General features: G+C 44.1%; 1 protein-coding gene across 1 annotated transcript in view; it reads left to right on the top strand.

The window, feature by feature from the left end:
* Positions 1-27,889, top strand: part of GPCPD1 (glycerophosphocholine phosphodiesterase 1) — a 1,148,488-nt gene that overhangs the window by 594,325 nt on the left and 526,274 nt on the right. Inside the window, exon 7 of the mRNA XM_044056397.1 lies at positions 16,438-16,561. Within this exon, the coding sequence (XP_043912332.1) occupies positions 16,438-16,561 (124 nt within the window). The remainder of the gene's footprint in view (positions 1-16,437; positions 16,562-27,889) is intronic.

Raw genomic sequence — 27,889 nt, 5'->3', positions numbered from 1 at the left:
CATATTTTGATAAAACATCACATTATTATACATCTCACATCATAAAAAGTTATTCATGCAGATCCGCGTAACAAGTGGTCTGTTTGGTTGGTTGGCAATGACTTGTCTTTGTATTTACGCAGCTCACGCTTCCTGTGTGCCTCTGCAGTCTTGGTATGCTCATAAGAAGTAGCACCTTTGCTGATGTAGTTGTTCTTCGTGTTTCACTGTTGTAGTCATCACACTTGGGTTATCTGCCTGCAAGTAGCCTTCCGTCGAGCCAAATACCAGAGTCTTGTGATTTCTGTGTCAGATGCTGTCATCTCTTCCATGATGTTAGGGGTATAAAACATGCTGCCGACGCCATTACATCAGTCTTTCTTGCAGTGTAGGAGCCTGAAGCAGAAGCAGTTTGCAAGTGCCGGTCGGCCGCTACCTGAAATTTCCGTTTTTTTAGTTTCAAACCGGAAATCTTCTAAAGCTAAGTACCCGGTTTTGTATCCTTTTTTTTTTCTCTAACTTATGTCAGAAAAAGTTAACATTTGTCTTGCCTGTGTAAAGCAGATACCTCTCAGTGATTTTCATTCTTACTGCATCTCCTTTAGGCCCAGACCACGACCTCCCTCGCTGTCTGTTATGTGCCTTGTTTAACGTCCGAACCATTCGTCGTTGGGCTATCTTTGGCACGAAATTCTGTCGCTCTCCTTCTCCGTATTCCGAAATGGCTTCGATAAGCCATCCAACTACCGATCTTCCGAAAAAATGTAAAGATAAAAAGAGACCGCATAAGTCCAAAATTGCCAACGACGCTTCCGTTAAGCTAGTTGGCAGTCCACCAGTACTGAGTGAGGCGCCTTTGCAGCCCCTTATGCCCGCTTCTACAGATTCCCAGGCCTCTGCTGAGACCCATTCCGAGTCCACTATGCCACGAGATGCTTCGACTATGAAACCTGCGGATGTCTCTTCCTTGGATGAGTTCGGAGCCGCTGTGCAGGCAAGTGCTCCGAGGGTGTGTTCTGACCTACAGATGTTCGCATTAAACAGACAACTTCGTTTTTAGCTAAAACTACTGGGTTTCTAAGGCTCAGAGTTCACATTACGCCTAGAAAACTTACGACCAAAGCGCATGCTCAAGCTCCCATTGCACAAATACAAATGCTTAGAATGACTGAAGACCTTATTGCTCTAATTAGGGGAAGCCAGCCTTCCCCTGTTAAAAGGCATAGAATTGAGTTTCATTCTGATTCTACAGACTAGGAGTCCATTGACTCTGACCCTTCTGATTACCAGGATATTCCCTTGTCAACCTGTGAGGATGCAGACGCAGAGGAATCCATCCCCTCTGTCTCCCCTCCAGGATTTTTCTTTTGGTGAAACCTTGCATACATTAAGAAAGCATTTCCGCTGGAAATGCCAGGACTGTCCTCAGTACAAAAAGAGACTCAGAGAATTTTTAGAGTTGCCTCAGCACAGGCCTCTAGCTATACCCCCTGTCCTGGATATTGTAGATGATTTCTTCATGGAATCCAGTCTTACTCCAGACACTTTACCACCAGCCCCTAGAAAACCTGACAGGTACTACAGAGTACCTGATTCTCATAAATTTCTCTTTAAGAATCCTACTGTGGATCCAGAGACCATTTCCCAGGGACCTAAAGGCATTAAGGCTACTACAGCCAAAATCCCTACCCCTTCAGACTGGGATTCCAGAGCTTTAGACAGATGGGGTAAGAAGGTATATACCTCTGCAACTCTTGCCGTCAGGGCATTGAATTGCTAGTTTCACATGTTGAAGTACCGGCAACATATTATGGAACAAATTAAACAAACAATGGTGTTACTTCCGGACTGTGCAGAAAATATTTTCAAGAGTTAATGCATTCTGCAAATCAAGTTAGTAAACATACTTTGAAGTGTGGTTTTGATGCTCTAGAAGCATCTTGCAGGGCTGCAGTAACTGGGTCTGTACTGAGAAGGCATGCTTGGCTGAAGGAACAAATCTTGCCAGATCATGTCAAAGCAAAATTAATAGACGCTCCTTTAAATCAGGACCATTTGTTTGCACCAAAGCAGAAGTTCTTAAAATGATGGAGGAAAAAGCTAAATCTCTGCAAACTGTCAAAGAATTCTTACAAGTGCAGCCACCTAGAAGGCATTGGCCTTCTAAAAACTGGTCCTTTCCAGCCCCTTCCAGGCCTTCTCAGTCCAAGCCCAGGGTAAACAGACCAAGACTTCAGTCTGAGGATATGCAGAGATCTAAACAATGGAGTGCTCCCACCTCAAAAACAATGGAGTGGTAAGCCACCCCCTTGTGGAGAAATTTCACAATGACTTTTCTGTTATCCTTCCCAGCCATGCCCAATTACTTGTGCCCCTAGGAGGAAATCTTGCCCTTCATGTAAAAAACTGGATGTTCATTGCTCAGGACCGATGGGTTCTAAACATTGTATCCCAGGGATACAGATTCTACTTCCATTCACTGCCCACCCAAAGCGGGATTCCAGACCTTCCTCAAAACCAGTGGGCAGAGGCTCAAAAGCAGGTACATTCCCTTCTCAATGTCAGGGCTATGCAGCCTGCTCCAGTAGAACAAAGAGGACAGGGTCTCTACTCCAGAGTGTTCCTGGTGCCCAGAAAAGAGGGCTCTTGGCACCCTATCCTAATTCTCAATACCTTTCTGGTGGTCCCAAAATTCAAAATGCTTACCCTGCAACAACAACTCCTCATGCTAGCCAAGGATGCCTGGCTAGTCACCCTAGACTTAAAAGAAGCTTATCTGCACATCCCCATAAGGGAGTCTTGCAGGAAATATCTATGTTTAGGGCAGGCTCTATGCACCTTCAGTTTTCTGCACTTCCCTTTGGCTTATCTACTGTGCCCAGAGTTTTCACAAAGTGTCTGGCTCCAGCCATTGCATACCGCAGACAGAAATATTCAAATTTTCTTATACTTGGATGATTGCCTGATTCAGGCGGACAGTCTGGAATTGCTACTTCAGCACCTGTCATTTGTAAAAAGACTCCTAACTTCATTGGGGTACACCATCAACGTAAAGAAATCACAACTGGTGCCAAGTCAAAAAAGTGTATTCCTGGGAGCAAGCTTGAACACAACTTCCCAGATGGCATTCTTCAATCCGGAAAAGCAGGTCTTTTTGACCAATTACTTCAAACAAATGGCCACCAAAACCCAGCTATCTGCAATGAAAACACTGCAAGCTCTAGGGTTCATGACCTCATGCATTCTGCTAATTCTATATGCAAGACTGCATATGAGGAAACTTCAGTGGTACTTAAAAAGTCTTTGGTGTCAGCATTCTGAGGACCTGGAAACAGTGATTCCTGTAATACCTTGTCTAAGGGCAGAGTTCCTTTGGTGGGCAGAAGCATGCAACCACAACAAGGGACTGCCTTTCACTCTACACTTTGCCGCCCAAACCCTGACAACAGACTCATCAGACTATGCATGGGGGGCTCACATGGCAGGCAAAGGCATTCAAGGGAAGTGGAGCCCAGGACAAATTCTCCTGCATATCAGTCAAAAGGAGATGCTAGCTGTACAGAATGCTCTGACAGCCTTCAAAAACCTAAGCCTTCCAGGACAGCTGCTGATAAAGACAGACAACACCACAGTTATGTGCTATATAAACAAGCAGGGGGGGAACCCATTCTTACCCACTATGCAGGTTAGCCATGGCCCTGTAGAACACAGCCTTGAGTAACCAAGTGCACCTACAAGCTCAATTCCTGCCAGGCAAACAAAATTCACTGGCAGACAACTTAAGCAGACATCTGCTAGAACCACACGAGTGGAAGCTGGAGCCCAACTCCTTCATACTTCTAATCCAGAGGTGGGGGACACCGGTTGTGGACCTCTTTGCCTCCCCTGAGAACTACCAGTTGAGCAAATTTTGCACCAAGTACCCTCACAGCAGGGCCTGGGAGGTGGATGCCCTAGCATTCACATGGGAAAATCTCTCAATTTATGCCTTTCCCCCTCTGCCCCTCCTCTCAAAAGTACTAATCAAGATCAAACAGGACAGGCCAAGGGCAATTCTTATTGCCCCAGACTGGCCATACCAGCACTGGTACCCACTATTATGCAGTATGACAACAGGCCACCCTGGCACTTGCATCAGACACCTTCCCTGCTGTCTCAGCAGGAGGGACAGTTTTTGCATCCACAGTTGCAAACCCTAAACGCTAAACCTTGCAGTCTGGCTTATCCCCTGAATACACCACTAGCTACCCTCAGCAAACAGGTGCTGAACATCATTCTTGAGGCCAGAAGGCCTAGTACTAGGAAATCCTATGCTGACAAGTGGAAAAGAAATTGTTCTTGGAATCAGTCTCAAGGAAGGGACACAGCAGTTCCCTCCTTATTTGATTACCTAGTCGAGCTGCTCCACAAAGGCCTAGCCTTCTCCATTAAGATTCATGCCTCTGCCATCTCAGCTCATCATCATACTGAGCCACCTCTTTTTTTCTCACCCTCTCATCAAACAGTTCCTGAGAGGGGCTAACAATTTAATGCCCCCTAGAAGAGCTCCCACCCCTGCCTGGGAACTTAACTTTGTACTAGAAAAGCTCATGCTTCCCCCTTTTGAGCCTGCTGCTTCAGCAGAGTTAAATTTCCTCTCTTGGAAAACAGCCTTGCTTCTATCCATAACTTCAGCAAGAAGGGTGTCTGAGTTACAGGCACTAATAGTTGTGGAACCCTTCATTATTTTCCATGCTGACAGGGTTTCCCTCAGGACTAACCCATCCTTTATGCCTAAGGTGGTGTCCAGTGTGGCTCTAAACCAATCCATCCATTTGCCTACCTTTTTCCCTAACCCTGAGAATAAAGGGAAAGTGTCCTGCACTCCTTGGATGTGCACAGACAGCTCAGGTTCTACATTGACAGGACTAAACCTTTCGGAAAATCTGACCAGCTGTAAGTCAGATGTTCATCATGTTTCACTGTTGCAGTCATTACACTTGGGTTATCCTGCTGGCAGGCTACCCGCAGTCGGCCTGAATTCCAAAGTCCTGGTCCGGCGTCGGTTGCTGTCGCCTCTTCCCTGACGTCAGTGTGCCAGGGGTATAAAAGATGTAGCCGACGCCATTTTCTTCAGACTTTCTTGCCGCGCGGTGCCCGAAGCAAAAGCAGTTCGCAAGTGCCGATCGGCCGACTCCTGAGATTTTCGTAATTGAATTTCAGATTCAAAGTCTTCAATAAAGCTAAGTACCCCGTTGAGGAAACTTTTTTCTTGCTCCAGACAGATGTCAGAAAAAGTTAACAATTGTATTTCTCGTGGGAAGCAAATACCTCATAAGGATTTTCATTCTTACTGTATTCCTTGCCTAGGCCCTGATCAGGATGTTGCTAGTTGTCGGTTTTGTGCTAGATTTAACCAACGCGCTATAAAGCATCGGTACGATTTTGCTTTTCATTACTTTGGCCAAAGGTTTAACTATATAATGCCGTCGGAACAACTGACGACTGGAATTCATAAAAAGCACACAGATAAAGAAAAGGACAGGCATCCGAGGTCCAAAACAGACGATGAAGCCTCTTCTAGGCCAGTCGTCGGTTCGCCGGTGCTCAGTGAGGCACTTTTGCAGCCCCTGACTCCCGCTACCTCAGAGCCACAGGCTACCTCCGACTCCCACGTGGAGACAACTAGGCCTCTGGGTACTCAAGGTATTGGCCCTTCGGAAATCAATCCCTCAGATGGATTCGGAGCCGCTGAGCAGGCATCGGCTTCAGAGGGTGTTTTCAGACCTACACAACTTTATATAAAGCGTACTTCAGCATCCAAGACAAAGTCTAAAGCAGTTTTAAAGACAAGGAAACAAGTACAGCATTCTCTAGGACAGACTTCTATGCCTAAGAAACAGATGCTCAAAATGGCCGAAGACCTAATTACTTTTATCAGGGGTTCCCATCCCCCTCCTGAAAAGAGGCCTAGGCAAGATACTGAATATGATTCCTCTGATCAGGTTTCCATTTCCTCTGATTCCTCTTCAGAACAGGGATATTCTATTCCTCCCTATGAGGATTCTGATGCTGAAGATTCTATTCCTTCAGCTTCTCTTCCTGAGGATTACTCATTTGGGGAAGCCCTGCTTGCATACCATGAGGGAGCATTTCCACTGGGAGAGCCAGGATTATTCAGATTCTAAGAAAAGGCTTAGAGACTTTCTGTTACTGCCTCAGCACAGACCTCTTGCAATTCCTCCTGTTCTAGACATAGTAGATGATGTATTTTCAGAGTCCGGCCTGTCTCCAGACTTTTTATCGCCTGCACCTGTTAAGATGGACAGATACTACAGGGTTCCAGATTCCCATAAATTTCTATATCAAAACCCTGCTGCTGACCCAGACATTATCTCACAGGGTCCCAAAGGGGTCAAGGCTGCTTCTGCTAAAAACCCTGTCCCCTCAGCTAGAGATTCTAGGGCTCTGGACAGATGGGGGATAAAGTCTACACTTCTGCTACCTTGGCTGTAAGGGCTTTACATTGTCAGTTTCATATGCTCAAATATCAGCAATACTTAATGTCTTTGTTAAAACAAAAAATGTTGACAAATTCTGAATGTGCTGAGAACAAAGATTTGCAGGATTTATTGCATGCAGCTGAACAAGTGGGAAAACATACTTTGCAATGTGGTTATGATTCACTGGAGGCCTCGTGCAGGGCCGCAGTTACAGGTTCTGTTATTAGATGGCATGCTTGGTTAAAGGAACAGAATCTGCCTGATCATGTTAAAGCAAAATTATTGGATGCTCCATTACAGTATGATACTTTGTTTGGTGTTAAGGCAGAAGAGGTGTTGAAGAAAATGGAGGATAAAGCTAAATCTATGCATACAGTAAAGGATTTCTTACAGGTACAGCCACCCAGATTTAGCAGGAACTGGCCTTCTAAGAATTGGTCGTTTCCAGTGGCAGACAGACCACAAAGAGGCAGATTCAGACGCCCTAGAGGCAGGCAACAGCCCCAGGGCTCATACAGGCCCAAATAATGGGGTGCTTCTATCTCCAAAAGCGGAGATGACAAGTCACAGCCTTATAGGAAACAGTCCTAGTGACTTCCCTCTGCAAATGCCAAGCACTTATCTTTTGGCAGCTCCCTTAGGGGGAAAGTTAGCACTTTTTCACAAAATTGGCACAGGATCACCCAGGACAAATGGGTCTTAAATATAGTCTCTCAGGGCAATAGGTTCCACTTTCACACCCTTCAAAGGCAAAAGGTATGCCAGACCTGCCACACAATCAAAGGGCAGAGGCACAAAAACAAGTTTCATCTCTCATGGACATGAGGGCTATTCAGCCAGTGCCACAACAAGAGCAGGGACAAGGATTTTACTCAAGACTTTTCTTAGTACCAAGAAAGGACAAAGCCTGGATACCAATTCTGGACCTGTCTATTCTAAACACTTTCCTGGATGTTCCAAAATTCAAAATGTTGACTCTGCAGCAGCTTCTGCCCATGCTGGGCAAGAAGGCTTGGCTTGTACCTTTGGACCTCAAAGAGGCATACCTGCATGTCCCAATCAGACAATCTTGCAGAAGATACCTCAGATTCATAGCTGGCTCAATGCACTACCAATTCTCTGCACTGCCCTTTGGCTTATCTGCTGCGCCCAGGGTCTTCACAAAATACCTGGCACCATTAATTGCATTTTGCAGACGAAGAGGAATTCAAATATTTCCCTATTTGGACGACTGCCTTATTCAAACAGAGACCAAAGACATTCTACTAAAGCATCTGGCGTTTTTAAAAAGATTACTAATTTGCCTAGGGTACACAGTAAACAAAAAGAAATCAAATCTAGTATCGTCTCGAGATAATATTCCTGGGTGCAAGCTTAAATACAACTGCCCAGATGGCTTACCTCATGCCAGACAAACAAAGGCAACTAATTTCTTACTTCGAAAACATGGCAACAAAGACCCAGTTACCTGCAAGAAAAATTCTGCAGGCTCTGGGCTACATGACATCCTGCATTCTACTAATTCCATATGCAAGACTGCATATGAGGAAACTACAGTGGTATCTAAAAAGTGTTTGGACTCAACATTGCCACAGCCTGGAAACATTAATTACTCTCATTCCCTGCCTGCAACAGGAGTTTCGATGGTGGGCACAGGCCTGTCACCACAACAAGGGACAGTCATTCACTTTACCCACAGCCAGGCAGACATTAACAACAGATGCATCAGATTATGCCTGGGGGGCACACATGGCAGGAAAATGTATTCAGGGCACATGGCCCACAAGCCAAATGCATCTTCATATCAATCAAAAAGAGATGCTAGCTGTACAGAATAGACTGACAGCCTACAAGGACCTACTTCATCCAGGACAACTGCTGATAAAGACAGACAACACTACAGTCATGTGGTACATAAGCAAGGAGGCACACATTCCTACCCCCTCTGCAGACAAGCCATGGCTTTGTGGAACACAGCATTGACTTATCAAGTACACTTGCAAGCACAATTCCTGCCAGGAAGGACAAATACCTTGGCAGACGAACTAAGCAGAAATCTCATGGATCCTCACGAGTGGAAACTAGATCCACAAATCTTCAGAATGATAACAGGGAATTGGGGATGCCCAGACATAAATCTATTTGCCTCCCCTCACAACTGCCAGCTACAAAGATTCTGCACTCGGACTTATCACGAACAAGCATGGAAAGTGGACGCCCTTCATTCAGCTGGAAAGCCCTCTCAGTATATGCCTTCTCTCCTCTGCCTCTCCTCCCCAGGGTACTCCTAAAGGTCAGACAAGAGAAGCCAAAAATTATCCTAATTGCCCCAGACTGGCCACGCCAGCACTGGTACCCAATCCTAAAGAGCTTGTTTCAAGGCCCAGCCTGGACATTACCTCAAATTCCTCATTTGCTGACCCAACAAAACAATCAGATCCTACACAGCCAACTCTCTACCCTAAGTCTGGCTGCATGGCAGATAATGTAACCATTCAGAACACACCTCTCTCTAAAGCAGTTATGGGTGTTATTTTGGAGACCAGGAGGCCCAGCACCAGAAAATCTTATGCAGAAAAATGGAAGAAATTCTGTGCTTGGAACCAGGCACAAGGAATTGACACACTTGTTCCAAATATGCCTCAGATTTTACAATACCTAACTGAGATGCTGGACAAAGGCCTATCCTCATCAATTAAGATCCATTCTTCTGCCATTTCAGCTCATTACAATATGGACCCACCTATTTTCTCTCATCCACTGCTATGGCAGTATCTCAGAGGGACCAAAAACATAAGACCTCCAATACCTGGATGAGACCTCAATTTTGTCTTGGAAAAACTCACACTACCTCCTTTTGAGCCAGACAATACAGCAGAGATAAAATACTTAACCTGGAAAACAGCTCTTCTCCTAGCAATAACTTCAGCAAGAAGAATCTCAGAATTACACGCACTAATGGCTGTGGAACCTTTTATTATTTTCCATCCGGACAGGGTTTCTCTAAGAACAAACCCAACTTTTATGCCTAAGGTAGTGTCCAGTGTGGCCCTTAACCTAACCATACGTTTGCCTACCTTTTATCCAAACCCACAGAATAAGGGGAAGAGACTTCTGCATTCTTTGGACATACACAGAGCTACGCTTTTACTTGGACAAAACTAAAGCTTTCAGAAAGACTGAGCAATTCTTAGTGGCATATGCTGCAGGATCGCAAGGGGAAACTATTTCAAAGCAGACTATTTCAAAATGGATAGGCCACTGTATTCATTTCTGCTATTCACAACATGGCAAATCAGTGCCTAAGGGCATTAGGCCACATTCTACCAGAGCAGCAGCCACTTCAGCAGCCTTCCTCAGAGGAGTACCAACCAAGGATGTTTTGGAGGCTGCTACCTGGACTTCAGTGCACACTTTCACAAAGCACTACCACTTACCTCTTTACTCTAAATCCAGAGCAGGCTTTGCCACTGCAGTTCTGCAGGGCCTCATAGCCACTCCTAATTCTGTTTAGGCCCATCCACCCAACCTCAGCTTTGGGATTCAACCCAAGTGTAATGACTGCAACAGTGAAACACGATGAACATAGTACAGTTGTGTACCTACCATAAATGTAGATGTTCGAGTGTATTCACTGTTGCAGTCCAGGTTACCCTCCCACCATCCCCCTTTCATTGCTAGGACTTATCTGTACTTCTCTGTTCTATACAACCTATGTGGTGCATTTGCTTGTAGATGAAGTTTATGTGCATGCTTTTTTATGATCAGACTTTTTTAGCCTACCCTTTTGGGGGGCACCTGACATCTGGGGCAAGAAAAACTGAAGAAAATGGCGTCGGCTGCATCTTTTATACCACTGGCACACTGACGTCAGGGAAGAGGCGACAGCAACCGACGCCGGACCAGGACTTTGGATTTCAGGCCGACTGCGGGTAGCCTGCCAGCAGGATAACCCAAGTGTAATGACTGCAACAGTGAATACACGCGAACATCTACATTTATGGTAGGTACACAACTTACTTTTTGCTACAGGGGCAAGGACATTTCAAAACAAACCATTTCCAAATGGATATCACACTGCATCCATTTCTGCTTCAAGCACCATGGAAAACCTACCCCACAAGGGGATCAGAACACATTCCACTAGGGCTACTTCCACCTGTACAGCATTTCTCAGGGGAGTCCCTACCAGAGACCTTCTGGAAGCAGCAACCTGGAGTTCTGCACACACCTTCACCAAGCATTACCATTTACCTATTTATTTCTAAATCAAGAGCTGGATTTGCTACAGCAGTCTTACAAGGCCTGCTAGCCAACCCCAACACTTCTTGACTGCCTCCACCCTTCCTCAGCTTTGGGAATCAACCCAAGTGTGATGACTGCAACAGTGAAACACGAAGAACATTGTACAGTTGTGTACACTTACCATATATGTAGATGTTCAAGTATATTCACTATTGCTGTCCTCGTTTCCCTCCCTCCAGCCCCCTAATTTTCTCTATCTTTTCTACCTATCCTCTTTATGGCCATTTTTAATGGCAGTGGTATTTACTTTTTACTGGTGATGTTCCACACCATATAATAGCTAAATGTTTTGGGGCTCCTGACATTTGGGGTAAGAAAAACTGCTGTAATGGCATCTGCTGCATGTTTTATACCCTTGATGACCTGACGTCGTGGAAGAGGCGACAGCATCTGACACAGAAATCCCAAGACTCTGGTATTCGGGCTGACTGAGGGCTACCTGCAGGCAGATAACCCAAGTGTGATGACTGCAACAGTGAATGCACTCGAACTTCTACATGTATGGTAAGTGTACACAGCTGTACTTTTCGCCAGGTGGGACAGTGTTCCGATAGGGTTTCCCAGGTGTCCAGATCAATGCAAAGCTCTTCAGAGAGACTTTATGTATCCTTGAAGTGCATTTTTCTGCCCAGCTTGTGTGCATTTGCCTCCCACACGCTCACCATAGAACCGTCTCTTGGGGAGGCGTGTGTCTAGCATACGTACAAGGTGGCCTGCCCACCTGACTTGGGCTTTCCTCAGCAGGGTGTAGATACATGCCGGTCCAGATTGAGAGAGCACAACTGTCCCGAACTTTGTCCTGCCAGGTAATTTTCAGCTGTCTTCTTAAGCAGTTCATATGAGAGCGATTCAGCGTTTTAGTATGATGCTCGTACACAGTCTATGTCTCACAGACATACAGTAGTGTGGGGAGTACGACTTTGTTGTACACCTTCAGCTTTGTGGACAGTTGGATGCCTCTCCTCTCCCAGATTAACTCACGCAGCCATCCACATGCGGAGCTTGCCTTGGTGATACATGTGTCTACCTCATTCTCAATGTTCATAAATCTGGAGAGAGTGCTGCCGAGCTATGTAAACTTGTCAACAGCCTTCAGGATCTCACCTTCAGCCTTGATAGTTCCGCATATGTCTTCTGCGGAGCAGGCTGATGCAAAACCTCAGTCATCTTGGTACTGATTATGAGGCTGAAGTTTCTGCAGGCATTGAAAATGCAGTTCATGCTCTGTTGCATCTGGGCCTCTCTGGCAGCATTGAGTGCGCAGTCATCTACGAACAGGAAATTGCGCACAAAATCCTCTTCAATCTTGGTCTTGGCCTGTAGTATCTGCAAGTTGAAGAGCCCACCATCAGTCCTATATCTGATCTTGATGCTGTTTTTTTTGTCATCTCAGAAGGGTGTCTGACAACATGGCCAAAAACATCATGCTGAACAGCATAGGTGCCAGTACGCAGCTTTGCTTGACTTCTTTGGTGACTAGGGAAGGCATTGAAGGAATCTCCATCGTCCAGTACTCGAGCTAATTTGCCTTTGTGGAACTGGCACACCATACTGCTGAATTTCCCTGGGCCGCCAAACTTCTCCATGAGTCTGCCATAGCCCCTTACGACTAACTATGTCAAAGGTTTTGGGCAGGTCCATAAATGTATAAAGGTCCTTTTTTGTTCCTGGCACTTCTGTAGTTCACATGCTGCAAATATCATGTCCACTGTCCCTTGGCCCTCTGCCCTCTCTAAATCTGCACTGACTTTCTAGCAGGTGTCCATCTTCCATGTGTTAAGTAAGGCGGTTGAAGAGGATTCTGGCTAGGATTTTGCTGGCGATGACCAGGAGAGAGAGATTCCTCTGTGGTTGTCACAAGACTGCCTGTTTCCCTTTCTCTTGTAGATATGCATGATGGAGGCATCAGTGAGCTCTTGAGGTATAACTTCTAGTTGCCACATGGTCTGGAAGAGCTCTATGAACTTCTGTAACAAGACTGGTCCCCCTGTTTTGTAGCTTTTGGCTGAGATGGAGTCGGAGCCTTGTGCTTTACCATTGAAGAGAAGCTTAATCTCTGATCCTTTGGAGATTATGCCAGGGAAGTGTTAATGGCGACTTGCAGCATGTGGTCAGTGGCTTTGGCATTGATGGAGGAAGGCCTGTTCAGGACATTGTTGAAGTGCTTGTCCCATCTTTCCAGGACAGCATTCTTGTCAATGAGCAGGGTGGACCTATCGGCACTGAGTAATGGTGGTTATCCAGAAGACTGTGACCCGTAGATGGTCTGCAGGGCATCGCAGAAACACTTGAAGTTGTTGCTATCAGCGTACTTATGGATCTCATCTGGCTTTCTGCTGAGCCAGAAATCTTGCATCTCTCTGAGCTTTGCTTGCACTTTGCTTTTGATGGAGTTGTGATAGGCTGCTTTCTTGGAGTCTCTCTGGAGGGATCTGAAGGTTTCATACGTCTTATCCAGCAGTTTCTGAATGTCTTATTGTCATCGAACCAGTGCTAATGTTTGCGTGTGTTCAGGTCCAAGTGAGCAAGAGCAGTATTGTAAACCACACCCCTAAAAGCTGCCCAGTCCTCTTCTACATTGTTGGTGCCAAAGCTGAGTTGTCATGCTTGCTGTCAAGTGTCCTCACTGAGGTTGTGGCGCACGGAGTGCCGTTCTAACTTGCTGACATTCAAGCACCTATTGGTCTTTTTCCCCTGTGGGCGTCACCTGGACTGGATGTGCTTGTTGAGTTTTGAGAGTGTGAGTCTGTGGTCTGTCCAGCAGTCTGCGCCACATATGGCCTTAGTCACTCTAACATCCTGCCTGTCCCTTCTCTTTACTGTCAATGAGATGCCAGTGCTTGCTGCATGGGTGCGTCCAAGACATCTTGTTATGGTTAGGTAGGTGGAAGTCTGTGGTTGTGATCAAGAGGTCAAGTGCTGCGTAGGTCTTCAGAAGTCGATGACTATTGCTGTTGCTTTTACTGACTCCATTCCTACCAATGAGTCCCTCCCATGTCTGGTAGTCTGCACCAATTCTGGCACTGAAGTCGCCTAAAATGATAAGCTTTTCCGCCTTGGGCACAGAGGCAATGAGGGACTCAGTCTTCATAAAACTTGTCTTTGATGATCTCTGGGTTTGTCATTGTGGGGACGTATGAACTGATGAAGTTGACATGGCACTTTCCTTTGAGGGAGAGCTGCAGAGACATGTCGGTCATTGAATCCCTTTAGGAGGCTGGCTAACTTGCTGATTAAATTAGATCTGATGGCTAAACCCACTCCTGCTTCACAATGTTCATTGCTGCTGCGGCCTCTTCAGAAAAAGGTATAACTGGCTTTGACTTCTGTCAGCTGGCCTTCATCTGTGAACCTGGTCTTGCTGAGGGCTGCTGTCTGGATTTGTACCTGCCAAGTTCTCTTGCAGTAAGTGCTGTCTGGCTCTCAGGTCCATCTGTTTTGGAACTATCCATGAGTGTGCTCACATTCCAAGTGCCAATGGAGAGCGAAATCACTAATGTGTACACAAAATCTTTGAGTCTACAATTTCTGTTATGTTTGCTGTTTGCCCGTTTCTGCTTTACTTTCTTCCCGTTTGTGTGATAACAGGGTTGCCTCTTTTTTGCACTACTTTTCATGTTATTGCTGCAACTGTGCTTTGTGTCTTTAGTTTGGCTTGTAAGCATTATGGCATGCCTGCTACATCTGTAATCAGTTCTGAAGTGTTTCATGCCATGAGCTCTTCAAGCATTAGCACTTCACAGATGTGCTGCACTTCTGTGAATCCCAGCCTGCTTTTGTTATAAGCTATCTTATTAGAAACAAGGTTGCATTGTATCCTAAGCTCTGACAATTTCAGATTTTATCCTTTTAAATAGAGAGGGACTCACTTTCTTCTAATTCTTACTTTTTTTAGCAGAGGTTATGTTGGACATTGAATTGCATTTAATCAGAAAATTATTTCTTGCATCCGTAGAACTTGGATGGGAAGATTTTTCTTACTAAGAATTATGGGTTTGTATTTCTAGGATGCCGCTTTCAGAAACTTGAACTGCCTAGTCTCTTGATTTTGCTCTGGAGACAGCATCATACATATCATTTAATTTGAAATCTTTTGGTAGCTGGCTTTTTTGACTGCATTTTTTGACATCAAACCTTTCTGGACAAGCAGCTTATTCTACTAGACGTGCTGCTACTGCCTCAGTAGCCCTTTTAAAGAAGTCTTTACATTTAACATTTGTGTGGCTACTGCATGATCATGTTGGCACCTGTGATCCATTACAAATCGTGTCTATTCCAAATCTAGAGTGGTCTGCTGCCTCGTTAGTTCATGGTTTGCTGACAAGTCCTCTCTTGTATATTCATGGGTTTGGTATTCTTCCTGGAGGTAAACACCAAAAAAGACAATGAAAATACATGACTATACTGCAGTTTTAATGGCAGAAAGTTCATTTTGGTTTTTTTTTTGTCATGTTTAAATTATTAAAGAAACATAATAAATTAATAAATATTTATTTAGTTTGTGCAAATGCAGTCCTCTTACCTAGCAGGTTAGGTCTGTTTGCTTTGCGATAATGAAGTGTGTACAAGTCACCCCCCCCCCAGTTAGGGGGGCAGAAGTGGAAGATTTTTTTAAGGCAATTTTTGGAAATACAGCTGTTGGCTGTTCAGAAACATGGGGGGCTTCTACTGTCTGCTATCTTGCCTACTAATAGAATCCCCTGCAAAGCAGTAATCGTGTCTGGTTAACTTCTTGCTGATTTGCCCAGTGAGAAGTTGTTATAGCAAAATAGTGGATTGGATTCTTGGAAATGATTGGTAAGTCGGAATGCACTTGATCCAAACTGTGCTCAGTGTACTGGATTTTGACATTTTTCCATTTAGAAGTTATGGTCAGATGAGAGCTCACCTCTCCCTTATGTGAGCCCCTGCTACTGCCATCTTCAAAATACAGCAAGCCATGCAGCACACATTACATTTAATGCACTACAAAGTATAGTGCATTGAAAGTGGGCAACTCTCATTTTTCTTACTTATCCATTGTGTGATATTTTTGAGTAGGAGTAAGATTAGGGTATTCCTCACTTTTAGGTATTAACTTTTTAAAGACTGAAGGTAATCATCATTTGTCTGTTATGGGCACTTCACACAGCTGTGCTTTCTGACCTTAGTTTCAACAGTGGAAAATGCAGTAATAAATATCAGCATACTGTTGTATTTCCAGTACCTCAGATAGTGTAGTGCTTTAATTACTGACATTGTGAATCATCCTGTTACGCACACTGACAGGTTATTTTAATCCCTTCCCCCAGTGCTGTCTAAGAGACCATTTGAAGTTTGGTGAATAATTATTGTGTTTATCTTGGCTACTACCTCATATTTGTTTTGTTGATTAGAAATTTCTAATTAGTGTTGCTGTAGTCTGCTTTGAGTGCAAATCAACATTTTGCTTTCTAAGGTAATTGCTTATATTTATTAATGAACCTTCAGGTTACAGTTTTTACATCCCACTTTTACTTTTACCACAGTTTTTGTTCCTACTCAGTATTACCATAGTTGCATAATTTAACATTTTGTGGTCTGTTTCTTGTACTCTTTTTATATTTATGATTTTAACATAATTTGTATTAAAGATTGAACAAGGAGAGTTATCCGGGTTTTATTTTTGCTTTAATTTGTTTTATTTTAACAGATGACATTGAAATGGTGGACTCTGGGTGGCTGACCTGTCAGACTGAAATAAGACTGCGCTTGCATTATTCTGAAAAGGCACCAGTTTCCATATCAAAGAAGAAATTTAAAAATTCCAGGTTTAGGTAAGATGTGCTGTTAATTAATTAAAGAACAGAAACAATTTCAAGTGGCTTCTAGATTGATCTTGGACTTCATTTGTTTTAATGACAGTAGCCCTCTGCATCTTTGCCTTTTTATAACAGCCGCCTTCATGTTTTGTCAGTGTATTCTTAGTTTTTACAGCAGTATGTTTAGCACTTCCAGCTGAGACAGAATAGTCTGTTCTTAGCTCTTCTGAATTTACTTGTTTTAGCCTGCTGAAATCTCTATAAGCAGGCAGTGAACCTAGGTATCGAAATGTGTATTATTTCCCCAACTTTAAGGTCCTTAAAAGGCAGAGATCAGAGTTAGCACCAACTTGAGATGCACCATTTGTTGATGTCGTATGGCTATTCCTGCTTAACAGCATCATTTGGTGTGGTAAGCAAGTAGTTACAAACGGGAATTAGTTGACACTGACCCCTTCCGTGTGTGCCTTCTCCTGCTGCTACAGCAGAACTAAGCTAGGTAGGTGATGGTACGTTAACTAAGTTCTGATTGACAAACCAAGTCTTTTGTCGAATATTGAGGTTTTGAGGGGGTCTAGTAAGTCCTTTTAGCATCCATGTCTAGTTCTTTCAGATGGCATGGCTACTGACATGACATTACTGTATCTTCTGTTCTTGAAGCTGTGTTGTGGTACAGGATGTCTGTCTCCTTCTTCCCTTCTCCTGTCAGTGTCCCCGACTTTGCTAGGTAAGAGCCATATTGTGTACCTTATACCCGTTTGTTACACTTTGCAGCTGTGATGGCTGTTTTTCTCTTTTCTGGCTCATAAGAAACACTGTGTACTGTTTTCAGTTTTGCCTTTATCTGAGAGAGAGAATGTATTCAATTTTGCTGTTTAATCAGAATGTGCGTTCAAGTTACGGCAACTAAATTTCTATTTTAATCATGGAGGTAGTCCTTTTTTGGTGGCAAGGGAGTATGATTGAGACTTGTCTTGGATTGAGACTTTTCATTTACTAGGATAGTCCACTGATCAATATTGACCAATTTCAGACTCAGCCCGGGTGAAATACAAAACATTTCAAGAACAAAAGTGCAGAAATGTATGCAACAACAGAGTTGTTCAGACTAATTACACAGAAAAAAAAATGTACATAATTCCAGTGAACAAGTAGAATGTAATGTACAATACATACATTAGTTTCTAAAGTGGGTCAAACTTTAATGAATCTTGAGAGAGGAGAGACTGTGAAAGGAGATGGGTTAGGTGATGTGTCCTGTGTTGAAGCAGGAGCATTTGGCTTGAAGGAACTGTTTTATGAGTTGCATTCAGAATTTGTAAGTGTTGATTTCTGTAATGTTGATAGGGAGAGCTTACTGAAGAGTAGCTGGTTGAAGAGTAAGTGCCTGAGAGAGAAAACACATGCAGTGCTGTGAAGTTTGGTTCTTGGAATAGTAAGAGGAGTTGTTTTGTGTGAGTAGTGTTTCAGATTGTATGAGGAGGATTTCTTCTTGAAGTTTAACTGCAATGGGACTAATTGTGTGGAGTTGGTGTAGTTTGTAGAGTCGGGATCCTAAATGTAGGCTATATCTTTTTGTTTTTCGTAACCATCTGGCTTTTTCTAGAGTGATACAGTGATGCTCAGAGAGGTGAGCTTGTAATTAATAGGCAGATTCTTTTAAAGATAGTCTAGAGGGTGGTGGTATTTTTTTGGAGGCAGGAGCAAAAATTGGGAGCCCATATTCAAGTTGAGAAAGGAGAACTCCTTTGCCATTGGCTGTTCTGGCTGGCTGGGATAGAAAGGGCAGATTCATTTGGCCCAGAAGAGGAGAGGGTTATTTTGGCTCACTTTCTCTGTGTGGAAATGGAAGTTTAATTGACCGACTAAGCCATAGTCCTAGGTATTTGAAGGTGGAGATTCTCTGTAGATCCATTGTGTAGATCAAAAATAGTCAACTGCTTGATGAATTTTTCTGTTGAGATCCAAAAAGCACAGTTTTGGTCTTGGTGGGGTGGAGAGATAGTTAATGGTTTATGAGCCATTGGTGGAGCTTGTGTAAGTCTGACTGGAGCTGGCTTTGAATGTTGGGGTGAGACTCCATCCGAAAATGACCCATGTCAGCATAGAGGATAAGTGGGAGATGGGGTGGTCACAAGGAATTTGATGGATATGGAGAAGAGGGACAAGAATAGATCTTATGGTACACCTTTGGTAATAGGTGCAGATTCTGGTTGGAAGGATTCTCAAAGGCAAATACTTCAGAGTTAAATTAGGAAGTTTTTAAACCATGGAGTAGTGTCTGGACTGATAAGTTTCAGATAGCTTGTATTGGAGAAGAAAGTGGTCAAATACCTTTGTTAGGTCTATAAATAGGACACCTGTAAGGAGGCCACTGTCAAGAGTTTAACAGGATGTTTTCAGTTAGGGAACGAAGTGCTACCTGACCCTGCAAAGGTGTATCTGACCCTGAGTGGCATCCTGCCCTCACCAAGAATGATATCACAGTATAAAGAAAAAAATCTTGATTTCAACAATTGGCTAAGTTTCTGGTGTCATTCAAAGGGGATCCAGTGTCTGTCCGCCTGGGATGACATGCTCGACAAACCACGCTGCTTTGCTAGAGATGGCTTGCACCTGTCACCCTTAGGCTTTCAAATACTGGCCAAGGCTCTTGCCATCCCCATAGTGCCTTTTTTAGGCAAGGCTCAAAAGACAAACCCACCACCGTAAATAGCACAAGTAACAAAAAACTGAGGGTAATGCTACTCAATGCCAGAAGTCTAAACCTCAAAATGCACGCACTCGAGGCACTCCTCAGTATGGTGAAAATCGATATATGTGCAGTAACAGAAACCTGGTTTAAGGCTTCAGAGAGCACCCCAGCACTACCAGGCTACAACTCATACCATACATTTCGGCCACAGAACCCAAACCGAAATACAAAAGGCGGCGTATCCATATTCATCAAGGATACCCACACCTCCAGGTTAGTGGCACAGCACGATGCTTCAGAGTTGATCCATGTGCAACTAACAGTGGCCAAAACTGCAATTCAAATTGTAGCTTACTACAGATCACCCACCATGTCCCAGGACCCCCATTCCACGTTTCTGGAAACACTGGGAAACATAAAGGTCCTACCAAACACCCTAATATTGGGTGATTTCAATTACCCAAACATTAACTGGGAGAACTACTCGAGTATTAACTCCCTTGCCCAATTTTTTCCTAGAATTTATAAAAGCAAACGCCCTGGTTCAACTGGTCAACACTCCCACCAGAGGTGACAACATATTGGACCTGGTCATCACCAACATGGGCGACCATGGTCAACCACTCGCTGATTAGATCTGACCATAAACAAATCACTTTGGATATCCATATTCCACCTCTACCCCCGGACAAGAAAACCACCGTGAAAAACTTTTCAAAAGCAAACTTCACGTTACTTAAGACCTAGGTGGAAAGTTTCAAAGCCCCCATGCTGAAGGATAACACTGTCCAAGCTGCAAAATCCTTTACTAATGCATTCTACGGGCAGCTACAAGAATGCATGGATCATGCCATCCCAAGCAAAACCAAGACTCACTCCTCCAAGAAAAGGAAACCAGTCTGGTGGACTCCTGCCATAAACAAAGCTATACAGTAGAAGGATGAAACTAGTACAGAAAATAGTAAAATCCCAAGAAGGGAAGACATCCCTGATCAATATCAGCAAGAAACTATGATCCCTTATAAAATCATCCAAGGTGAGCTTTGAAAGAAAAATTGCCAAGGACTCCAAAGATAACCGCAAGGCATTCTTTACCTATGTCAAGAATCTAAGTGGCAGTGCTCAGATCTGCTCGGAGTTGGTGCAGAATGGCACAAAAGACACTGAACCAACCGATATCGCCAACATCCTGGCAGACAGGTTCAGTGCAAACTTCACCCCCCCCACCCCCAAAAAGACCCATAACCATACCAGAAGAATGTAGAGTCCCTAAAATCAGACATTCAGGTTAAAACAGCCCTCTCCAAAGACATAATCACAGCATCAATGGGACTGGACGGTGTCCCAGGCTGCGTCCTACACGAGCTCAAAGACGAACTAAACCCTCACCTAAACACACTGTTCAAAGTCAGCCTCTCCATAAGTTACATGCCCATAGAGTGGCGCACAACAATGATTATTCCGTTCCACAAAGGTGGAGCCACAACAGACCCCGGGAACTATCACCCTATAAGCCTGACTAGCTTGGTCTGCAAGGCTATGGAGCGCATCATCATGGAACTCATTAACAGAGACATTGGGAACCTCCAAACACTGGACCCTACCCAATTTGGCTTTAAGGGCAGAGCATGCTTCCTAAAACTGGTGGACTTCATTGAGACCGTTACCAAGGCTGTAGATGAGGGAAAGGTGGTACACATAGCCTACCCAGACCTCGCTAAGGCCTTCAACACCTTTCCCCACTCTGGTATTATAGACAAGCTCACCAGCCTGAACATAAACCCCTAAGTCACAAGATGGGTTGCCAACTGGCTCACGGACAGAATCCACATGGTGAGAGTTGCGGGAGCTAGGTCTGACTCTAAACTGGTTGCAAGTGGCGTTCTCCAGGGCTCAGTCCTAGGACCCCTCCTGTTCGGCATATACTTCTCAGAGGTACAGGCAAGCACAGGAGGACTATGGCTGACCAAGTTCACAGACGACTGCAAACTAGGGGCTGTAATTGACTTTCTGGCTGACACAGACATCCTCCAAAAGGGTCTCACTGAGACGGATACCTGGTGTCAAAATCATGGCCTCAAGCTAAATGCCAAAAAATGCATAGTCATCCCCTTTGGAAAAAACAAAGTACTCACAAACTACCACATAGGTGGTAGTCCCCTAAATACGGAAGATGTAATAAGGGATCTGGGGAACCAAGTAGGTAGTAATCTCACCTTTGATAATCACATTGCCAGCGTGGTTAGAAAATCCTTCTATGTGGCCCACCTAATCACAAAAGGGTTCGCATCCAGATTAAAAGAGGTCATTGTGCCCCTCTACTCATCACTCATCAGACCATCATAGAGTACAGCGCCCCATTTGGGATGTACCTTACAAGACACCTGCAACAGCTGGAAAGACCACAGAAGTACCTCACCAAGGGGATCACTGGCCTCAAACAGATGCTTTATGCAGCTCGACAGAAGAAACTACAGTTGTACTCTGTTGCATACCGCCTACTCAGAGGGGATCTCTGCCTGACATACAAGGCCATGTCCAACCCAGAATTGATGGACATGCTCCACCTAAAGAAAACCTTTTTCCCCTCAAGCCACATGCTCTAGGGATCTAAACCTCACCACAACAATAAATAGGGCGTGCTGGAGGGATAGATTCCTGTCCCAGAGACTTCCCATGCTTTGGAACAAGATTCCCAATCTACATTAGGCAGAGCTCCTCGCTAACACTCTTCAAAAGAAACCTTGATGAGTGGATGGGAAACAGAAAGTTTACCCCAGGGATCACTTCAGTGGCTGTGCTGGACAGAGGCACGGGGGGGGGGGGGGTGGCGAAAGCCAACACATTCTGGCTAGGCTTATAAATGCCTTCGGGCAGATAGCCCAGTACCAACCTATGAACCTATAAGTGAAATAGAGACTTCCTTGAGATGTATGTATTTGAAGTGGAAGAAGGGGATGAGTGGTGGTGGGGTGGGCAATGCATGATCTGAGAGAGGTATGGAGTTACATGTGTTCTGATGAAAAATGCTGATGATTGCAAATTGAACACAGAGTTTTAGCCAGAGGCCCTGTTCCTTAAAAAGGCTGTAACCCAGAAGATATTGAACAACTGTTGATATATTGAGTTTGTTTTATTGCTAGGTTACTTAAGCTAAGTTTGTTTGATTGCTTTAATTATTTGGTTATTAATTGTTATTACCTTTGGTTTAAATCTTTTAACACTTTGCATTTATTGTAGTGCTGGACTACAAGCAGTAGACTGGAATTAAAAAAAAAAAAAAAAAAAAAAAAAGAAAGTGAAACAGCAACCTAAATAATGTTAATAAACAGTGCAGTAAATCATCAGAATATACTAAATGAATACTTTTATTTTAAAATTGCCTTGGAGAAGCTAAATCATCTGGCTTAGGCTGATAAACCCACAACTGTAACCCAGGTACACACGTTAGTTGGTCAGGTGTCATTTGGAGCTGGCAAGAAGGGGAATGGAATGAATAGCTGTCCTCCAATAGTCACTGTTGCAGTATTCACCTCTTCTGGGAAGAGTCCTGGCAAGAATACCGTATGTCAGACCAGTATTACCAAAGCTTGAGCATCTTACTGTCATGCCATAATCCGAAGTATGTCCAAAGCTCTAGAATGTTGAAGCAGTATGTAAGGAACATAAAAGTACAAAAATTCTCAATTTTTTTGCCATCAGTCTGTCAGCCATACGGCCTGTGCCAGCTTACATTCTGTTAGGCAGGGAAGTATGCATGTTTGGGACATCTTCCTGTTCTTTATTATAGCAGGGTGCATTAGTTTACATTTAAGATGTAGAGGCTTGGAGTTCCTGATACTGGGAGAAATGCATATGTTCTTCTTGTTTCACTGTTGCAGTCATCACATTTGGGGTAATCTGCTGGCAGGTTGCCCTCAGTCGGCCTGAATTCCAAAGTCTTGGGTCCTGCATCTGTTGCTGTCTTCTCTTCCATGACGTCAGGTCATCAGGGGTATAAAACATGCAGCCAACACCATTTTCTTCAGTCTTTCTTGCCGCACAGTGCCCGAAGCAGAAGCATTTCGCAAGTGCCGGTTGGCCGACTACTGAAATATTCGATTTTGAGTTTCAGAACCGAAGTCTTCACTAAAGCTAAGTACCCCGTTGGGAAAACTTTTTTCTTGCTTTTTACCGATGTCAGAAAAAAGTTAATTGTATTACTTATGGGAAGCAAATACCTCATAAGGATTTCCATTTATACTGTATTCCTTGCCTAGGCCCTGATCACAACATTCCTGGCTGTCGGTTTTGTGCTAGATTTAACCAACGCAGTATTAAGCGTTGGTATATTTTTGCATCAAAGTATTATGGAAATGGATTTAACTACCCAGAAATGTTGTCAGATAGCAATCCGACTACCGGAGTATATAAAAAATGCAAAGAAAAGGACAGAGAAAGGCAGTCGAGATCCAAAACCGACGACGAAGCTTCTCCAAAGCCAGTCGCCAGTACTCAGTGAGGTGCTTTCGCAGTCCTTGATACCCGCTACCTTCGAGTCGCAGGCCTCTACCGACACCCATGTGGAGTCCGGCATACCGCAAGATACTCAAGGTATTGGACTGACGGATGCATCTCCCTCGGATGGGTCCGGAGCCACTGAGCAGGCATCGGCTTCTGAGGGTGTATTCAGACCTCAACATTTGTATATTAAACCGACGACAGCTGCAAAACCAAAGACAAAAGCAACTTCTAAAACTAAAAAACTGACACATGAGCCACATGCACAGGCCTCTGTGCCTAAAAACAGATGATCAAAATGGCTAAAAACCTTATTACCTTGATCAGGGGTACCCATCCCCCTCCAGATAAGAGGCCTAGGCAAGACACTAATTATGAATCTTCAGATCATGTTTCTATATCTTCTGATTCCTCTTCTGATCAGGAATTATCTATACCTCCCTATGAGGATTCTGATGCTGAGGAGTCTATTCCATCTGCATCTCCTCCTGAGGATTATTCATTTGGAGAAACCTTGCATACTTTGAGGGAGCATTTCCACTGGGAGTGTCAAGACTTCCCAGAATCAAAAAAGAGGCTTAGGGATTTCCTTCTTCTCCCTCAGCACAAGCCTTTAGCCATTCCCCCTATTTTAGACATTGTGGATGATGTGTTTTCGGAGTCAAGCTTGAGCCCTGACTCCCAGTTAGCCTGACAGATATTACAGGGTCCCTGAATCACATAAATATTTATTTAGAAACCCCGCTGCTGATCCTGAAACTATTTCACAGGGTTCAAAGGGAGTTAAGGCCTCAACAGCTAAAAATCCTACCCCCTCTGACAGAGATTCAAGGGCACTAGACAGATGGGGGAAAAAAGGTTTATACATCTGCAACCTTGGCAATCAGGGCCTTAAACTGTCAATTTCATATGCTTGAAGTACCAACAGCATGTTATGGGATTGCTGAAACAGAAAATGATGTTGATTTCAGAATGTGCAGAAAATAAAGAATTGCAGGAATTATTGCATGCAGCTGAACAAGTTGGAAAGCATACTTTGCAATGTGGTTTTGATTCCTTAGAGGCCTCCTGCAGGGCCACAGTTACTGGATCTGTGATTAGGAGGCATGCCTGGTTAAAGGAACAAAATTTGCCTGATCCATGTTAAAGATAAATTGCTAGATGCACCTTTACAGCATGATTCTCTGTTTGGTATTAAGGCAGAAGAGGTTTTAAAGAAAATGGAAGACAAGGCTAAGTCTATGCAAACTGTTAAAGACTTCTTACAAGTGCAGCCACCAAGATTCAGTAGACACTGACCTACGAAAACTTGGTCCTTTCCTGTGTCAGAGCTCAAAGGGGCAAATCCAGACGCCCTAAGGGCTCCAGATACCAAGCGCAAGATTCATACAGGTCAAAGCAATGGGGCGCTTCCACCTCCAAATCTGGAGGAGATAAAGCGCAAACCTACAGAAAGCAATCCCAATGACTTCCCTCTGCCTACACCAAGCACTTAACTTTTGGCAGCACCCATGGGGGAAAATTAGCACTTTTTGCTCAAAATTGGCAGTTAATAACCCAGGACAAGTGGGTACTAAACATCGTATCACAGGGATACAGATTCCATTTCCACACTCTGCTAATGGCAAATGGTTGGCCAAATCTGCCAAAAAATCAATGGGCAGAGGCACAGAAACCGGTTACATCCCTCATGGATATGGGGGCCATTCAGACTGTACCAGAACAGGAAAAAGGACAAGGTTTTTACTCAAGACTGTTCTTGGTACCCAGAAAGGACAAGGCCTGGCTCATCAATTCTGAGCACATACCTGAACATTCCAAAATTCAAAATGCTGACTTTGCAGCAGCTTCTGCCCATGCTGGGCAAGAATGCTTGGCTGGTGACTTTAGACCTAAAAGAGGCATACCTGCATGTCCCAATAAGACAATCGTGCGGAAGGTACCTGAGATTCAAGGCTGGCTTACTGCATTACCAATTCTCTGCACTGCCCTTTGGCTTATCTACTGTGCCCGGGGTCTGTGCAAAGTGTCTGGCACCAGTAATTGCATTTTGCAGACAAAGAAGTATACAAATATATCCTTACTTGGACGACTGTCTCATTCAAGCAGAGAACAAAAACACTCTTCTTCGACACGTGGCGTTTGTGAAAAGGCTTCTCACATCCCTACGGTACACAATAAACGAAAAGAAATCACAACTGGTACCCTCTTAAAAGATAACATCCCTGGGTGCAAGCTTGGATACAACTGCCCAGATGGCTTACCTCACGCCAGACATGCAAAGGCAACTGACTACTTACTTCAAACTGATGGCAACAAAAACCCAGTCTACTGCAAGACAAATTCTGCAGGCTCTGGGCTACATGGCATCCTGCATCCTACTGATTCCATATGCAAGGCTGCATATGAGGAAACTTCAGTGGTACCTAAAACGTTTATGGAGTCAACATTCACACAGACTGGAAACAATAATTCCTCTCATTCCCTGCCTGCAACAGGAGTTTCTATGTTGGGCAAAGGCATGTCACCAAAACATGGGGGGGGCCCTTCACTCTATCCCCTGCCAGCCATATCTTAACAGATGCATCAGATTATGCCTGGGGGGCCCACATGGCAGGAAGATGCATTCAGGGCTTATGGACACCAAAACAAATGCATCTACAGATCAACCAGAAAGAGATGCTATCTGTTCAAAATGCCCTAACAGCCTTCAAGGACTTACTTTATCCAGGACAACTACTGATAGAGACGGACAACACCACAGTCATGTGGTATATAAACAAGCAAGGGGGCACACACTTATACACCCTTTGCAGATTAGCCATGGCACTGTGGGACACAGCTTTGACCTACCAAATACATCTTCAAGCTCAATTCCTGCCAGGAAAACAAAACACTCTGGCAGACCATTTAAGCAGAAACCTTATGGATCCTCACGAGTGGAAACTAAATCCACAAGTCTTCAGCATGATAACAGAGAAATAGGGGAGACCAAACATAGATCTTTTTGCCTCTCCTCAAAATTATCAATTGAAAAGATTCTGCACAAGGACTTATCACAGACAAGCATGGAAAGTGGACGCCCTGTCCTTCAGTTGGAAAAACCTATCAGTTTACACCTTTCCTCCTCTGCTTCTTCTACCCAGGGTCCTCTTAAAAGTCAGACAAGAGAAGCCAAAGATGATATTAATTACCCCGGACTGGCCCCGCCAATACTGGTACCAAATCCTAAGGAACTTGTCTCAAAACCCAGCTTGGACTTTGCCTCAAAGACCACAACTACTGTCCCAGCAAAACAATCCGATCCTGCACAATCAACTACGGACTCTGAACCTGGCAGCATGGCTAATCATGTATTCATACAAACAACACCTCTCAGTAAAGTTGTGATGGATGTCATTTTGGAAGCCAGAAGGCCTAGTACTAGAAAATCTTATGCTGACAAATGGAAGAGATTCTGTGCTTGGAATCAAACACAAGGAACTGATACAGCAGAACCAAATATTCCTCAGATATTACAATACTTAATGGAGATGCTTGACAAAGGCCTATCTTTCTCATCAATCAAAATTCATGCCTCTGCCATTTCGGCACATTACAATACAGAGCCACCATTCTTTTCTCCTCCTTTACTAAAGCAGTATCTTAGAGAAGCCAAAAATGTAAGGCCTCCTAGAAGATCACCATTACCTGCATGGGGACCTCAGTTATGTGTTGGAAAAGCTCACCCTGCCTCCATTTGAACCAGCTGCTACCGCTGATCTAAAGTTCTTATCATGGAAAACAGCTCTGCTACTAGCAATTACTTCAGCAAGGAGAGTTTCAGAGCTACAGGCCCTCATGGTTGTAGAGCCTTTTATCATATTTTACCCAGACAGGGTGTCTCTGAGGACAAATCCTACTTTTATGCCTAAGGTGGTTTCCAGTGTGGCTCTTAACCAAACAATTCATCTGCCAACTTTTTATCCAAATCCGCAGAACAAGGGGGAGAGAATTCTGCATTCCTTGGACGTACACAGACAGCTAAGATTCTACTTGAGCAGGACTAAAGTGCTCTAAGAAATACTGAGCAATTACTAGTGTCATATGCTGCAGGATCAGAAGGAAAGGCTATTTCAAAGCAGACAATTTCAAAGTGGATAAGCCAC

Source organism: Protopterus annectens, chromosome 1.part2, assembly GCF_019279795.1.
Source record: "Protopterus annectens isolate FY-2018-M chromosome 1.part2, PAN1.0, whole genome shotgun sequence".
Taxonomy (NCBI): domain Eukaryota; kingdom Metazoa; phylum Chordata; order Ceratodontiformes; family Protopteridae; genus Protopterus; species Protopterus annectens.
The sequence above is the reverse complement of the archived record's forward strand: the minus strand, read 5'-3'. Positions and strand labels throughout refer to the sequence as shown.